This window comes from Anolis sagrei, chromosome 1 (assembly GCF_037176765.1).
Source record: "Anolis sagrei isolate rAnoSag1 chromosome 1, rAnoSag1.mat, whole genome shotgun sequence".
NCBI classification, from domain to species: Eukaryota; Metazoa; Chordata; class Lepidosauria; order Squamata; family Dactyloidae; genus Anolis; species Anolis sagrei.
Genome location: NC_090021.1, coordinates 17,208,500 through 17,224,885, shown reverse-complemented (window position 1 = coordinate 17,224,885; position 16,386 = coordinate 17,208,500). Strand labels below are relative to the sequence as shown.

The 16,386-nt window shown below is 41.8% G+C and overlaps 1 protein-coding gene across 2 annotated transcripts in view; it reads left to right on the top strand.

Annotated features, from left to right (window-relative positions):
* The first annotated feature begins 9,174 nt into the window (after positions 1 to 9,174).
* The window catches only part of ACYP2 (acylphosphatase 2), a 94,710-nt gene continuing 87,498 nt past the window's right edge, over positions 9,175 to 16,386 (top strand). The window contains exons 1-3 of one of the 2 annotated variants that reach the window (XM_060754561.2): positions 9,175 to 9,328; positions 10,926 to 10,942; positions 15,811 to 15,920. In XM_060754561.2, coding sequence (XP_060610544.2) covers positions 9,277 to 9,328; positions 10,926 to 10,942; positions 15,811 to 15,920 — 179 coding nt within the window. In that variant the 5' untranslated portion in view covers positions 9,175 to 9,276. The remainder of the gene's footprint in view (positions 9,329 to 10,925; positions 10,943 to 15,810; positions 15,921 to 16,386) is intronic. The other variant, XM_067462947.1, reaches the window with a different exon arrangement.

Genomic DNA, 16,386 nt, shown 5'->3' with positions numbered 1-16,386 from the left:
GCTGAATGCGGCTGGGAGGGCCCATCCATCTCAGGACCAGGTATTTATTTATTTATCGTGTCAGGCAACCTAACAGTTGTATTACATTTTTGACAGAACAAACAAACATACAAAAGACACAGAGTTTGCAAGCTTGGTAGTTGATTAAATGTCCTTTGACCAGTATCTGGCCACTTGGAGTGCTTCTGGTGTTGCCGCAAGAAGGTCCTCCATTGTGCATGTGGCAGGGCTCAGGTTGTATTGCAGCAGGTGGTCTGTAGCTTGCTCTTCTCCACACTCGCATGTTGTGGATTCCACTTTGTAGCCCCATTTCTTGAGGTTGGCTCTGCATCTCGTGATGCCGGAGCGCAGTCTGTTCAGCGCTTTCCAAGTCACCCAGTTTTCTGTTTGCCCAGGGGGGAGTCTCTCATTGGGTATCAGCCATTGATTGAGGCTCTGGGTTTGAGCCTGCCACTTTTGGACTCTTGTTTGCTGAGGTTTTGTTGATGGAATATAAATATCAATATTTATATGGCAATGTTTGGCAAGGATATATAGAAGCAATCCTGTTCTGTCTCTAGCTATAAGAAGCAACCAGAAGGACCAGGTAAGATGATGATGGTGGTGGTGGTGATGATGATGATGATGATGATGATGATGATGATGATAATCCTTATTTATAACCTGCCTCCATCTCACTGAAGGGGACTCGGGGTGGCTAACATGAGACCGAGCCCAAAAACAATACAGCATAATTAAACACAAGAAAAAATACATCACAACAAAATACATAAAATAACAAAATAAACAGTGCAAAATAACATAATAAAAACCAAACACAAAGGGCGGGCCAGATGCATGAGATAAAATGTTAAAACCCTGGGTGAGATAGGAATAGAAAAAGTGTAATTATGAGGGAGAGCCCAAGAAGGAGGAGCAGTGGGGTTTTACCTTTATTAAGGACAGGGGAAAGTGCATCATGAGGACAACTGTAGATGGAGACAAACAGATGAGTTGAACAATCACTCTTCAAAAGCACATCGGAAGAGCCAAGTTTTTAGATCTTTCTTAAAGGCTACTAGGGTGGGGGCTTGCCTAATCTCACCAGGTAACGAGTTCCAAAGCCGGGGGGCCACAGCGGAGAAGGCTCTCTCCCTTGTTCCCACAAGTTGAGCCTGTGATAGAGGAAGGGGTGAAAGGAGGGCCTCTCCAGAGGATCAAAGAGATAGTGCAGGTTTATGATAGGAGATGCGGTCACAAAGGTAGTTGAGTCCCAAACCTTTCAGGGCTTTAAAGGTGATGACCTGCACCTTGAATTGGGATCAGAAGATGAATGGCAGCCAATTGAGCTCCTTGAACAGGGATCTGGATGGTGGGGTGTTGTGGTTTATTTATTTATTATTTGTTTATTTGCTGCATTTCTATGCTGCCTTTCTCAGTGTGAAAGCAACTCAAGGGGGCTTACACTGGCATGATTTGATGCCACAAATATAAACAAAATTAAAACAAAATTAAAAACTATTAACACATATTATAAAAACCCTGTAAAAAGCATTAGAAGCATAAAACACCAGTAACTTCCTATTAGTTCATTTTCCAAAGACATTGTTAAGCTGTTCCATGGGGCTACGGCAAACCTTGGAGAGCTCCTATCTCCTTTCCTACCTATTTCATGTTTTTGTTGTTTATTTGTTCAGTCGCTTCTGACTCTTTGTGACCTCCTGGACCAGCCCATGCCAGAGCTTCCTGTCGGCCATCACCACCCTCAGCTCCTTCAGAGTCAAGCCAGTCCCTTCAAGAATACGATCCATCCATCTCATCCTTGGTCAGTCCCTCTTCCTTTTTCCTTCCATTTTCCCCAGCATCATTGTCTCCTCTAAGTTTTCCTGTCTTCTCGTGATGTGGCCAAAGTACTTCATCTTTGCCTCTACTATCCTTCCCTCCAATGAGCAGCCGGGCTGTATTTCGTGGAGTATGGACTGGTTTGATCTTCTTGCAGTCTAAGGCACTCTCAGAATTTTCCTTCAATACCACAATTCAAAAACGTCTCACTTCTTTTGCTCAGCCTTCCTTACGGTCCAACTCTCGCATCCATAGGTTACTACGGGGAATACCATTGCTTCAACTATGCAGATCTTCATTGCCAGCGTGATGTCTCTATTCTTCAGTATTTTATTGAGATTGGTTATTGTTCTCCTCCCAAGAAGTAAACATCTTCTGATTTCCTGGCTGCCCTCTCTGTCTGCAGTAGTATTTGCACCTAGAAATACAAAGTCTGTCATGGCCTCCACATTTTCTCTATTTGCCAGTTATCAATCAGTCCAGTTGCCATAATCTTGGTTTTTTAAATGTTTAACTGCAACCCAGCTTTAGCGCTTTCATCTTTCACCTTGGTTAGAAGGCTCCTCAGTTCTTCCTCGCTTTCAGCCATCAAAGTGGTATCATCTGCATATCTAAGGTTGTAAATGTTCCTTCCAGCAGTTTTATCTCCAGCCTTGGATTTGTCAAGCCCTGCACATCGTATGATGTGTTCTGCATACAAGTTGAATAGGTCGGATGAGAGTATACAACCCTGCCGTATGCCTTTCCCAATCTTGAACCAGTCTGTTGTTCCGTGGTCTGTTCTTACTGTTGCTACTTGGTCCTTGTACAGATTCCTCAGGAGAGAGACAAGGTGACTTGGTATCCCCATAACACCAAGAACTTACCACAGTTTATTATGATCCACACAGTCAAAGGCTTTAGAATAATTAATAAATAACAGAAAGAGATGTTTTTCTGAAACTCCCTGCCTTTCTCCATTATCCAGCGGATATTGGCAATCTGGTCTCTCGTTCCTCTGCCTTTTCTAAACCCAGCTTGAACATCTGGCAACTCTCGCTCCATGTATTGCTGGAGTCTTCCTTGCAGGATCTTGAGCATTACCTTACTGGCATGAGAAATAAGGGCCACTGTACAAACGTTTGCCAATAATATGAAAGTATTTTAAGAGGCGTAGTCATAGAAAAAATGTACAGTACTGAAAAAATGTACAGTAGTCATAGAAAAAATTAGTCACTTGTTAAAACTTGTAGTATAGTATGAGTAGAGCTTGTGGTATCAAGGGCAAAACTAGTGGATGATAGTTGGACTACATATTCCAGAAACCATGTTACTCTGAGTTTTTTTATGGTCTCCTGTTACTCCTGCCATCATTCCCTTTCATAGCTCTTGAGTCTCTTTGTCCAAAGCAAAATTACCATGAGGAGAGAGAGAGAGAGATAAAAAAAATGCTCTGTGCATAATGAGTACCTTAAAAACAAAAAAACCAATGAACGAAATCACACCAAATTTGGCAACAAAATGTCTCACAACACAAGGATTGACCATCACTCAAAAATTATGATTTTGTCATTTGGGAGTTGTAGTTGCTGGGATTTATAGTTCACTTACAATCAAAGAGCATTCTGAACCTCACCAACAATGGAATTGAACCAAACGTAGCATAACAGGACTCCCATGATCAACAGAAAGCCCAATAAGGGTTTGGTGAGCATTGACCTGGAGTTTGGGAGTTGTAGTTCACCTATATCCAGAGAGCACCATGGACGCAAACAATGATGGATCTGGACCAAACTTGGCACGAATATTCCATATGACCAAATATGAACACAGATGGAGTTTGGGGGGAATAGACCTTGACATTTGGGAGTTGTAGTTACTGGGATTTATAGTTCACCTACAATCAAAGAGCATTCTGAACCCCACCAACGAAAGAATCGGGGCAAACTTCCCACACAGAACCCCCATGACCAACAGAAAATACTTAAGGCCATCCAATCTAACTCCCTTCACCGGGGCAAGAAAATGTAATCAAAGCCCTCCCGACAAAGAGCCATCCAGCCATAAATATAGATAGATATGATTCACACACAGAGAGATATAATATCAGACTTGAAAGGGACCCCTAAAGAAGGACAATAATACGTTACATATCCCAGAGTAGGCAAACCACACAATCTCCACATCAACATTGATAAAGAAACAAGAAATACTGTTTAGCCACAAGCATAAAGAAATTACATATATTAGAAACCAATGCATTCTCATTATTTTATTTTCCAGATCACCAGACTGGGTCACAGCAATGCGTGGCAGGGGACAGCTAGTAGTTGATAAATTGTGTCCATAGGTACAGTGAAGGATGTGGGTTTGGTGTGTACTTTTTTTAAAGCTGCCAACATTCAATCCAAAATCCCTCTCCGTGGTTTGCCTTGCGACACATGCCTGGTAGGGGGCAGCAACAGACAAAACATTTCTACAGTACCGTCTATGCCAGCCATCTAGGCTAAGGTTTCCTTGCAGAATATGATTTCATCCTCAAGAAGACAAAATGGAGTTTGCCCTGCATCAGCTTCAGGGGAGGAAAACGTGACCATGAATGGGGAATTACTCGAGTGTGCAAAATGCAGCGCTTGCAGTCTCCTTGTGCCTCCTGGACAACTAGAATGCTCTTTGGGTGTTAGCTAAGGTTATTGGTTCTGCTATTTGTAGGTCTAATTTTACTCAGGGCAATGCATTTGTTAGTTCTCCTTGAACTGTTCTCAGGATTTGATTTCAGCTAAGGGTCTCGCCTATCTTTCGAGAGCAGTCAAATAATCATGTGCCTTTAAAAAAACTTAGCATCTTAAATTTGAAGCATGTGCATGAAAAAAATATTTTCAGAAAAGAAGAAAAACTTTGCTCTTTTTCATTATACATAGAGCACAGTGGTTTCTTTATTTATTACTTATTTATTTCTCGCATTTCTATCCTGTCCTTCTCAACCCCCTTCTCAAGGGGGACTCGGGACACCTTACAATGGGCCCCATTCCGAAGCCATTACATAACAAATTACAACATTAAAAACACAATTAAACATAAAAGCATAATTAACAATACATAAGCCATCATTAAAACAGTAAAACGGTCTCATCAGCCATATCGTCGTTCCAGTCACATTCCCTTAAAGTGATGCTTGCATCTATTGTCCAAAAGCCTGGTCCCAAAACCATGCCTTTAGTTTCTTTTGAAAAGTTAGGATGGAGGTGGCCGATCTTACCTCAGTTGGGAGTGTGTTCCATAGGCGGGGGGCCACAGCTGAGAAGGCCCTGTCTCTCGTCCCCACCAGGCGCATTTGTGCTGTTGATGGGAGCAAGAGCGGGGCCTCCCCGGATGATCTTAGGTTTCGAGGTGGGACGTAGGGTTGGATGCGTTCGGACTACAATTGAGCTTTGGACTACAGTTCTGGAGATCAGGCTTTGAATCCCCACTTGACTATAAAACCCATTGGATGATCTTGGGTAGGTCACTCTCTCTCAATTCTAATAGATTGAAGGTGTTTTTAAAAAAACCAAAAACATTAATTTGATAGATTGAGCAAATAAAGTATTCCTGCTTTTAGCTACCTCATAGAATCCTAGAATCATAGAGTTGGAAGGGACCTCATGGGCCATCCAGTCCAACCCCCTGCCAAGAAGCAGGACAATCATGTTCAAAGCACCCTCAACAGATGGCCATGCAGCCATCCTGGTCAGGTTTCTAGGATTGAGTTTATTTATTGCATTTACAGGGAACTATAAATGACTGAACAAACCTACCCACTGATTCCATAGGATTTAAAAGTCAGCATTATTCCTTTTTTTTAACATTAAGGATGTTTGCTTTGTGACTACTGGGCCTAACATGCTGCTTGAAATATTGTGTCTCAGATTCCATGTATGAATTGGCTAACCAGGACGTGTAAGCAACAAGAATGGCAAAGGCTTCATGCCTCAGTCTATCTGATGTGATAGACTTAAGATCATCTGGGGAGGCCCTGCTCTCGGTCCCGCCTTCATCACAAGCACGTTTGGTGGGGTCGAGAGACAGGGCCTTCTCAGTGGTGCCCCCTCGGCTATGGAACGTCCTCCCTAGGGAGATCAGATCTGCTCCCTTCCTCTTGACGTTTTGGAGGCAAGTTAAAACGTGGCTATTTGAGCAAGCGTTTACAAATACAGAGTAGCTAATATAGGAAACAGAATGACCTGACAATGGAATTGGACAATGCTTGAGAATAATGAGATTGTAATTTATTTATTTACTGCATTTCTATGACGCCCCTCTCAGCCCGGAGGTGACTCGAGACAGCTTACACTGGCACAATTTGATGCCACAACAATAATAAAAACAAAATTTAAAAACATTTAACGCACATTATAAAAACTATGCAAATGCATTAAAAAACATATAAACACCAGTAGCTTCCTATTAGCTCATTTTCCAAAGACATTGTTAAGCCGCTCCATATTCATTCTTCCCGAGTTCCATATTCATCCATTACACTGCGTTTCCAAAGGCTTGTTCAAAAAGCAGGGTTTTTACTTTTTTTCCGGAATGTCAATAGTGAGAGGGCCGATCTAATGTCCCTAGGGAGGGAGTTCCATAGCTGAGGAGCCACCACTGAGAAGGCCCTGTCTCTTGTCCCTGCCAGGCACGTAATCTTTTCCTTTATTGCATTGCTTCTTAAACTGTGGGTCACCAACCCCAAATTGGATCCCCTTAGCTTAATGTTGGGGTCACGAAAAATTCAACAACAACAGGCCTCTGAATGCCACCCATTTACACAAATCTGTTAGCAACAACATACAGTATTTACAATGGTCTTTGCAGAAATCGTGCTGCCCAGAAACCAGTATTCCAGGTCACTACTGACCAATGCAGAATAGAATGGGAGTATTGCTTTTCCTGATAGAAGACACAATCCTCCTATTAATGCAGTATCGAAATAGCATTGGTTTTTTAGATGCCCTTTTCTTGATCTGCATCTTCTCCCGCAGTGAGGGCATTGGTTTCCAGGTGGAAGGCGGTCTCGGTCAGGGTTGGCTTGATGTACCTTCCTCTTGGCACGTTTCTCTCTTTCGCCCTCCATTCATGCATCTTCAAATTCTACAGCACTGCTGGTCACAGTTGACCTCCAGCTGGTGCGCTCAAGGGCCAGGGCTTCCCAGTTCTCAGAGTGTTGGTGGGCAGGAAAAGAGATTTAACGATGGGCTCAAAGCCAAACTTAAAAACTCCGGCATACACACTGAGATTCCAATATTAATATCAATATTATATGTATATACAATATATTATGGAGCCCCTGGTGGCGCAGTGGGTTAAAGTACTGAGCTACTGAGCTTGTTGACCGAAAGGTCACAGGTTCGATTTCGGGGAGCGGCATGAGCTTCCGCTGTCAGCCCTAGCTTCTGCCAACATAGCAGTTTCAAAACATGCAAATGTGAGTATATCAATAGGTACTGTTCCAGAGGGAAGTTAGTGGCGCTCCATGCAGTCATGCCGGCCACATGACCTTGGAGGTGTCTATGGGCAATGCTGGCTCTTCCGCTTAGAAATGGAGATTAGCACCACACTGCAGTCAGACATGACTGGACTTAATGTCAGGGGACAACCTTTACCTTTTTACAATATATTATATTATTAGAAAAGCACTTTATTAGGATTATATATTATTATATTGTACTATACTACAATATTATAGATCAGTGTTTTTCAACCTGGGGGTCGGGACCCCTAGGGGGGTCACGAGGGGGTGTCAGAGGGGTCGCTGAAGACCATCAGAAAACACAGTATTTTCTGTTGGTCATGAGGGTCTCTGTGTGGGAAGTTTGGCCCAATTCTACCATTGGTGGGCTTCAGAGTGCTCTTTGATTGTAGGTGAACTTTAAATCCCAGCAGCTACAACTCCCAAATGTCAAGTCTATTTTCCCCAAATTCCACCAGGGTTGACATGTGGGCATATTGAGTGTTTGTGCCAAGTTTGGTCCAGAACCATCATTGTTTGATTCCACAGTGCTCTCTGGATGTAGGTGAACTACAACTCCCAAACTCAAGGTCAATGTCCACTAAACCCTTCCAGTATTTTCTGTTGGGCATGGGAACGCTGTGTGCCAAGCTTGATTCAATTCCATTGTTACTGGAGTTCAGAATGCTCTTTGATTGGAGGTGAACAATAAATCCCAGCAACTACAACTCCCACATGTCAAGTCTATTTTCCCCAAGTTTCACCAGTGTTGGCATGTGGGCATAGTTTGGTCCAGATCCATCAATGTTTGAGTCCACAGTGCTCTCTGGATGTAGGTGAAATACAATTCCCAAACTCAAGGACAAAAATTCCCAAACTCAAAATCAACCCCCCCCCCAAACCCCACCAGTAGCAACAAAAATAATATTATGGTCGGGGGGTCACAACAGCATAAGGAACTGTATTAAGGGGTCACAGCATTAGGAAGGTTGAGAAGCACTGTTATAGATGCTTGACTCATCTTCTTTCTAATTGCCATCTAAACTCTATATAATTGCTTGCCTGTACAGTATAAGTAGAGGGGTAGAAGTGCACATGGTAGAATCATAGAATCATAGAATCAAAGAGTTGGAAGAGACCTCATGGGCCATCCAGTCCAACCCCCTGCCAAGAAGCAGGAATATTGCATTCAAACCACCCCTGACAGATGGCCATCCAGCCTCTGTTTAAAAGCTTCCAAAGAAGGAGCCTCCACCACACTCCGGGGCAGAGAGTTCCACTGCTGAACGGCTCTCACAGTCAGGAAGTTCTTCCTCATGTTCAGATGGAATCTCCTCTCTTGTAGTTTGAAGCCATTGTTCCGCGTCCTAGTCTCCAGGGAAGCAGAAAACAAGCTTGCTCCCTCCTCCCTGTGGCTTCCTCTCGCATATTTATACATGGCTATCATATCCCCTCTCAGCCTTCTCTTCTTCAGGCTAAACATCCCCAGCTCCCTAAGCCGCTCCTCATAGGGCTTGTTCTCCAGACCCTTGATCATTTTAGTCGCCCTCCTCTGGACACATTCCAGCTTGTCAATATCTCTCTTGAATTGTGGTGCCCAGAATTGGACACAATATTCCAGGTGTGGTCTAACCAAAACAGAATAGAGGGGTAGCATTACTTCCCTAGATCTAGACACTATGCTCCTATCTAACTCTGAAAGGCCTTGGGGAGATACTTCCTTCCCTCCCAACTTCAAGGAAAAGGAGGACTTGTGGCTGAACTCTCCCCATCCCTCCCCTCCAAGAGGCCCCCCCCCCCCCCCCCCTTTATGCTCTATGGAGGGATTCAGCCTGGGAAGCTGGAGATGATGGGCAGTCGCTTTCTCGGCAAGTATGACCCTCGCGAGCTTCCGTCGCCGCCTCCCACATCCGGGTCCATTCTCAGCGTCCCTCCGCTTTCCTCGTTCATTGTCCTGTTCCCCACCGCAGGGCGGACGCTTCCCCGGTCCCGCCATGTCCTCGGTTCTCAAGTCAGTGGATTATGAGATCCTCGGCCGGGTACAAGGTGAGCGGCACGGAGGAAAAGGCCGAAAGAGGCGGGGAGGCCAAAAAGTGAGGAGAAATAGAGACATTATGAGGGTAGAAGGGTCTGGAGAAGGTGACCTCAACGCGCATGCGCGGAGATCCTCTGCCTAGCATGGGGAGATGCCTAGAAGTGCTACTGCGCTTGCGCATACTATTCTCGCCCCATTGTATTACATTATAATAGTATCAATACTATATGCATATATAATATATTATATTAAGAGCATAGCACGATGTTAGTATTGTTTTCTAAGATCTACAGCAGTGGTTCTCAACCTGTGGATCCCCAGGTGTTTTGGCCTACAACTCCCAGAAATCCCAGCCAGTTTAGCAGCTGTTGGGATTTCTGGGAGTTGAAGGCCAAAAACATCTGGGGATCCCAGGTTGAGAACCACTGGTTTAGAGGGTGTGCTTATCAAGTTTGCAGATGACACCAAATTAGGAGGGATAGCCAGTCGTCTAGAGGACAGGATCAGAATTCAAAATGACTGTAACAGATTACAGAGCTGGGCCAAAACTAAGAAAATGAAATGCAAAGATAGAGGATGGTTGATGCCTGGCTCGACAACAGTCCATGTGAGAAAGATTCTGGTGTCTTTGTGGAACATGAACCAACAGTGTGATGCAGCAGCTAAAAAGCCAATGGGATTTTGGGCTGCATCAAAAGTAATATAAGGTATATATCGAGAGACATCGTTGTGCCTTTGTATTCTGTTTTGGTTAGACCTCACCTGGAATACTGTGTCCAATTGTGGGCACCACAGTTCAAAAGAGATATTGACAAGCTGGAGGGTGTCCAGAGGAGGGCGGCTAAAATGATCAGAGGTCTGGATACCATGCCCTATGAGGAGCATCATAGAATCATAGAGTTGGAAGAGACCTCATGGGCCATCCAGTCCAACCCCATTCTGCCAAGAAGCAGGAATATTGCATTCAAAGCACCCCTGACAGGTGGCCATCTAGCCTCTGTTTAAAAACCTCCAAAGAAGGAGCCTCCACCACACTCCGGGGCAGAGAGTTCCACTGCTGAACATCTCTCACAGTCAGGAAGTTCTTCCTCATGTTCAGATGGAATCTCCTTTCTTGTAGTTTGAAGCCATTGTTCTCCATCTTAAAGAGATGGGTCTGTTTTGCCTGCAGAAGCCAAGATTGAGACATGATAGCCATGTATAAATATATGAAAGGGTGTGGATTTTTCATTTTGTTTTTTTTGTTATCTTTATTAAACATGTTTTTATGTTTAAAAAACACATCACATACGGGATAATAAAACATTCTACATAATCAAACTACACCAAACAGAATAAACTACAGTCATAACAAATGCAAACAAAAGGGGGGGAGGAGGACATTTTTCATTTTTATTTCATTTTTTAGCTGCATTTGTACTGGTATTGGTTAGGTTCAAGGGCAATTTTAAATGTTTCAATGAATGAATGAATAATAAACAAAATAATAATAATGTATTTATATTATCCCACTTTTCTCCCATGGGTGGGATTTTTATGTTTCCTTAATGTTGCTTCACTGATGTGAGCTAATAATATTTATCAGTTTAATTTTTTGTTCTTTTCTAGGTGTATGTTTCAGAATGGTAAGGCAACATGAAGTGCATTGGTTTTGCAGCACTACTGTATCCTATTTTAGGAAATAAAATGTCTGTACAGAGATTCAAGGAGTCTGCAGCATGAAATTTTCAATACTAATCATGACAGTTAAGTATTATGTGTCTGTGGTGTATGTCTTGAGATCCTTTTCTACAGTGAAGTAGAACCTTGATTTTATGAACCCTAGTTGCAGAAATAGCCAAGCTTGTGAGCCTTCTCACTCAGTCATATGGAGAGCAAACACGAGGTACATATGCATCTATTAAGTATACTCAGATCACATGCATTTATAACTTTGCACCTGTGATATTTCAGCGGCTTATATTCAGCCATGATGGACATGTACGAACAACACATCATTTTTAACAATGACTAAGAATGTAAGGAAATTGTACTTCCTTTCCAAAGCAAAATAGAAATTGTTGAAAGGTTAGGAAAAGGTGAGACAGCAGCAGCGTTGGCAGAGGATTTTGCAACCAGGAAACCAACAATTTCACAACTAAAGAAAAAAAAAAGATGTTCTGTTGCATTTTGCCTCAACATTGGACCGTGGAAATGACAAAATGAAACAAAAACAATGACATTTGCCAAGAATTCAACCTCTGTGATTGGCTCTCCTCTAGGAGACGTCTTGGTCAAACAGTCTTGGACCCACTTCTTTGTGAGAACTATTCACCACCTTAGTGTTCATGAGATGCTATCTCCCAGTCTGCTACTGATTTCAAAACAGAGGCCCCATCTACACTGGCATATAATATAGTTTTAAATTGCATGATATGGTCAGCGTAGACCAGTGGTTCCCAACCTGTGGTCTGCAAGAATGAAAATATGATCAGTGGCCTCACTATTACTACCGGTACACCGTTGCCTCGAAACCATGCAGCAATAACAGCAGCTGATCTTGTGAAATCCTCTTATAGTGCTGAGGCAATGGGGTTGTCGGGAGGGGAGAGGCTGACTACCCACGAAAGATTACTACTACCACATCAACTCTAGATTATTAAATACGGTTTTCTGTGAGCAAGCAGATGGCAACTACTGGATGGCATATGTTCTGTATCAGAAACTAGAGCTGATGTGGTCTATCCAATGCAATTTTCTGAATGACCATCCCAATTCACCAAACTGAATCTAAAGTTGACCAAAAACTGATTCATAACCCTTTTGGTACTAACGTTGGAGAGTGGACCCTGGTCATGTGGTCCCTGGTCAAGAAAAAAGGTTGGGGATCACTGGTGTAAACTCATATAATGTAGTTCAGTGTAGTTATTTTGCATTGTCGTCTACACTTACCATATCATGCAGCTTCAGACTGCATGATATACCAGTGTAAATGGGGCTTGAGAACATTTACAACACAGGTGTTCCTGGATCATCCCATTCAAAAGCCTTAGTACATTAATACATTAGATGTCACTCTCCAATGGCTGAAGGCTCAAAAATAAGTGATGTGGTACAGCTCTTGTTTCTGGACATTATATGAGATCTGGCTACAAAGAAGATGGTGAATTCTCTGAAGTAAAAAAAATACGTTCTCAACCTTTAGCAACAGTAAAAGCCCAAAGGACTTAACCAGTCAGTTGAAAGAAAAATTCACCCTCGGGGTGAGAAAAGCGGTATACAAATACTGTAAATAAATGAATGTGCTGTATCACTGAAAAATAAATAAACATAACATTTTTCTTTCTGAATATACCATTGCTTCTGTGATTTGTAAAGATCCAGTTTTCTAACCTTTATTTTGCAAGATACTTTTTCATCAATTAATTCATAAAATCAGGTTCTACTGTAAATAAAAATAAGAAACTATGTGATTGTGAAAATACCTCCTTGAAAACAATGCAGACCGCTATTATTTAAATTGCTTGTCTTCTGAGCATGGCATATGTGTCTCTAGATGAAGTTGTGTCTGCTGATTTTAGTGATATTTGTGATATAGTAGATAACTGAGAAATAATTTGGAATAGCATTTGAATCCTAGTTTGAGTACCAGAAATTACATAACCTCCTATTTTTGGTATTTTATGATAGAAACAAGAATTCAGAGATCTATCAGAGATTTAGGAGGTTATCATAAGAGATTGATTTCCCCCTTACTACTAGGCTATATGCAGCTCTGACCTCACCTAGGCTCCTTCAGTACATCACGATGTTCGGTGGGATACATGGGGGAGACTGCTTCTGAGATGGGAGCCAAAAATGGCATGGTGAGCTAAGCTAGGTTCAGTTTGCTCTTTTCAATGGAATCCAAGGAGCCATGTAACTTATTCCTTGTCCTTATTGGAACTTTGGACTTTGTGATTCAGAAGGTTCTATCTTAGCTTAATGAGCCGAGGCATGAATCAGGCTTGTATCTGTACATGTAGCCCCTTCCAGAGCATAGGCAAGTGTTTTTGAACTGCAAGTTGCAGATTATTCCATGCAGTTATATGCCACTTGGCCATGGCATTTGGATGGGAGATTCTTGTAGTTGCCACTCAGGACACTTTCTGAATAAATAATATAAATAAATAATATACTAAGCCCTAGTCCTTTCCTTTCTCTTCCTTAGCATGCTTCCAGCGAACCCAGAATTCTTTAGTTTCCCATTTTATACAAACTGGAAAGCTGTGATTGAGAACAAACCAATATAACAAACTCATTTTAGACTGGTTGAAGGTGCTTCTTGTTCTGAATCTGGTAGCTATAATTTCCGATTATGGATCTTTGGGAAACTCTGGTTTATTGGAAGCCCTTGTTTTCTCAGTGTATTGGAATAGAACAGAACACAAAAGGGGGGAAAACAACAAAACATTGATATGTTGATTTACTAAGGTGTGATGGTCCCTATGCTGGCTCTGTCTGTTGCAGGGCTTCTTGAACTTTTCCTACTCATCACCCATTTCTGCCTGAGAAATTTTTATGTGACCCCAGGTATATAAGTGTATAAAACAGGTATACAAACCAGATATTTGCTGATAACAAACCCATATTTGCAAGGCTTCCTAAACAGATTGATTTTCCTTTTTGTGTAGTACAGCTGAAGCATTTTCTGCAGTGTCTACTATAAACACTGCATGTTGTTGCGAACAGGTTTGTGTAAATGGGAGGCATTCAGAAACCTTTTACTAATGCCAATTTTTTGTGACCCCCAACATTGAGCCATGGGGACCCCATTTGGGGTTGGGGTCCCACGGTTTGAGAAGCAGTGATCTATTGTATAGAACTTTTCATGTTACATGACAAGCTCTTTTTATCATTAACTGTTTCAAAGAGGATCCCAAACTGCTATTTGAAGAAGACCAATATTTTAAAATCCTTTTGGAAATGTAATGCAATGCAAATCCTTCAGGGCCTAAAGTAGCCCTTCCCACTCTATATATTGGCAGTCCCTGAGCTTCAAATATCTGACTTACAAACTACTCCTAGTTAAGAATGGGCTGAGACAACAGGAAGTGAGAGAAATCTACACACACACCCCCAAGGGAAATTCACTCCTGGAAGAGTTATCATGGGGGAAAGTGGTCTCAACTGAAGCCTTATCACCAATCTTTGTTTCCACAATAAGCTGCATTTTTCAAAATCCAGTTCTCACAGGAAAGAGGTGAAATCTCTGAACAGTCACAGAGAGCAAAACAAAAGCCGCAGGTGTGTTAACCCTTCCCTATACTACCCAAAGCTAAATAGTATATATTTTGGCTGGAGTTACACTTAAAAATGTACCCGTGCCCCTTAAAAACAAATTCAACTTAAGAACAAGCTTACAGAACAGATCTTGTTCATAACTTGGGGATTGTCTGTATACTTGTATTTTAAAAGCATCATAGTGAAAGAAATGTACAAGGAAGAATCCTGACAAGTTTTTACAAATGAGAACCTCACCTTGAGTTGTAAGAACTTCGCTATCACACAACTACAGTATTTGGAACTTGGGATTGTCATCTGGACTCACTTCAGTTAGAATTTGTTTTACTTCCTGGAAGCCTACTTTCAAGAAGTGCGGCAATTTCAAAGTAACTCAAGAGAGAGAGAGAAAAGGAAGATTGAGTTAAAATCTTACTTGACAAAAGTCTTAAAAGAATAAAACAGTATTATTAAAAGCTCTTGTGGTTACAACACATTTAAATTATACCTACTAATCAAATATAAGAAATACAGCATACCACTTTACTCATACTGCTGATACGTAATTTGAATTTCAGAACCCTCTCTGAATAAAAAAGCCATTACCTGTCAAATAAATGATATCAGTTCAGTGGGTTTCCACAGCCTGGAAGCGACCATGGAGAATGCTCTTCCCCATGTCCTCACCAAACATGAGTGTGAAATGGTTGGGACTGACAGAAAACCATCCCCTGCAGATCCTAAAACTTGAGCAGATTTGTATAGGGAGACCACCTGGACCCAAGCTTTGTTGTATTTATAGATTAAAATCAGCACTTTGAATTCTGCCTGAAAACAGACCAGTAGCCAGAGATCTGTTTCAATATTTACACATACAATGTGTTGCTATACCAGTTTTATGTATGAATTGCTTTTGTCCCTGTTTTAAAAGATGTTAGATATTTATACAGTTTTATTTTTAAAAGAAAAGCATCCTACCTTTATTTGCAATAAATAGCACAGAATACAATAAAAAGTTGGCAGATGCAGGGAAAATATTTTATTCTTTCCCATCCCAATCCACATTGAGGAAGTGGTCATTTCCACTGCCAGGGGCAGAATTGACAGAAAAAAACTGGGGTAAATGAATATATGTATTGAATGCGAGTCCATTGGATGTGAGTGAGGCTGAGTTATAAGAAGTATTTGGGCACTGGCTTTGGGGACTGAGTAAATTTTGTGGATCTCTTGTTTTGTTTGTTTTCTAAACCAGTACACAGAGGAGAAGGCTAGGAAAGTGGGAGTGGTTGGCTGGATTAGAAATTCCAGAGAAGGGACGGTTACTGGCCAAGTTCAGGGTCCTGAAGACAAAGTAAATGAGATGTAAGTACACTATTTCCTCAATATGCACTCTTGGCAAGCTTCACTAATTTGCCAAGCATGGTTCAAATGCTACTGCAAATTAACAAAACTGACTTTGGCAGATGGTTTGGTAAGATTATACTGAAGTCCTTAGCAGAGTTGACTTTGTTCAAGGTGTGACTCATGAGTGGTCAAAGAGTGAGCTACAGACCTCATCTTCTCCCCAGAAGGTTGTATTTGAAGCACCCATAAGAGGCGAGGCCTGATCAAAACACTATTTGAGAGCATCATAGGTAAGTGCATAAGACCTCTGATAAGAAGACTGGATTTGCAAACTAGACACCAACAATTCCTCATGATTTCATTGCAATGAGGCCCAATGTGTTGATAGGCCCTCAGTATTATATTTTGTGGACCAACCTGAGCTATACAAAGAAGGAGCAGAAAAGGAAGAAGACCAAACTCATAATGTTGACATTTGATTCCT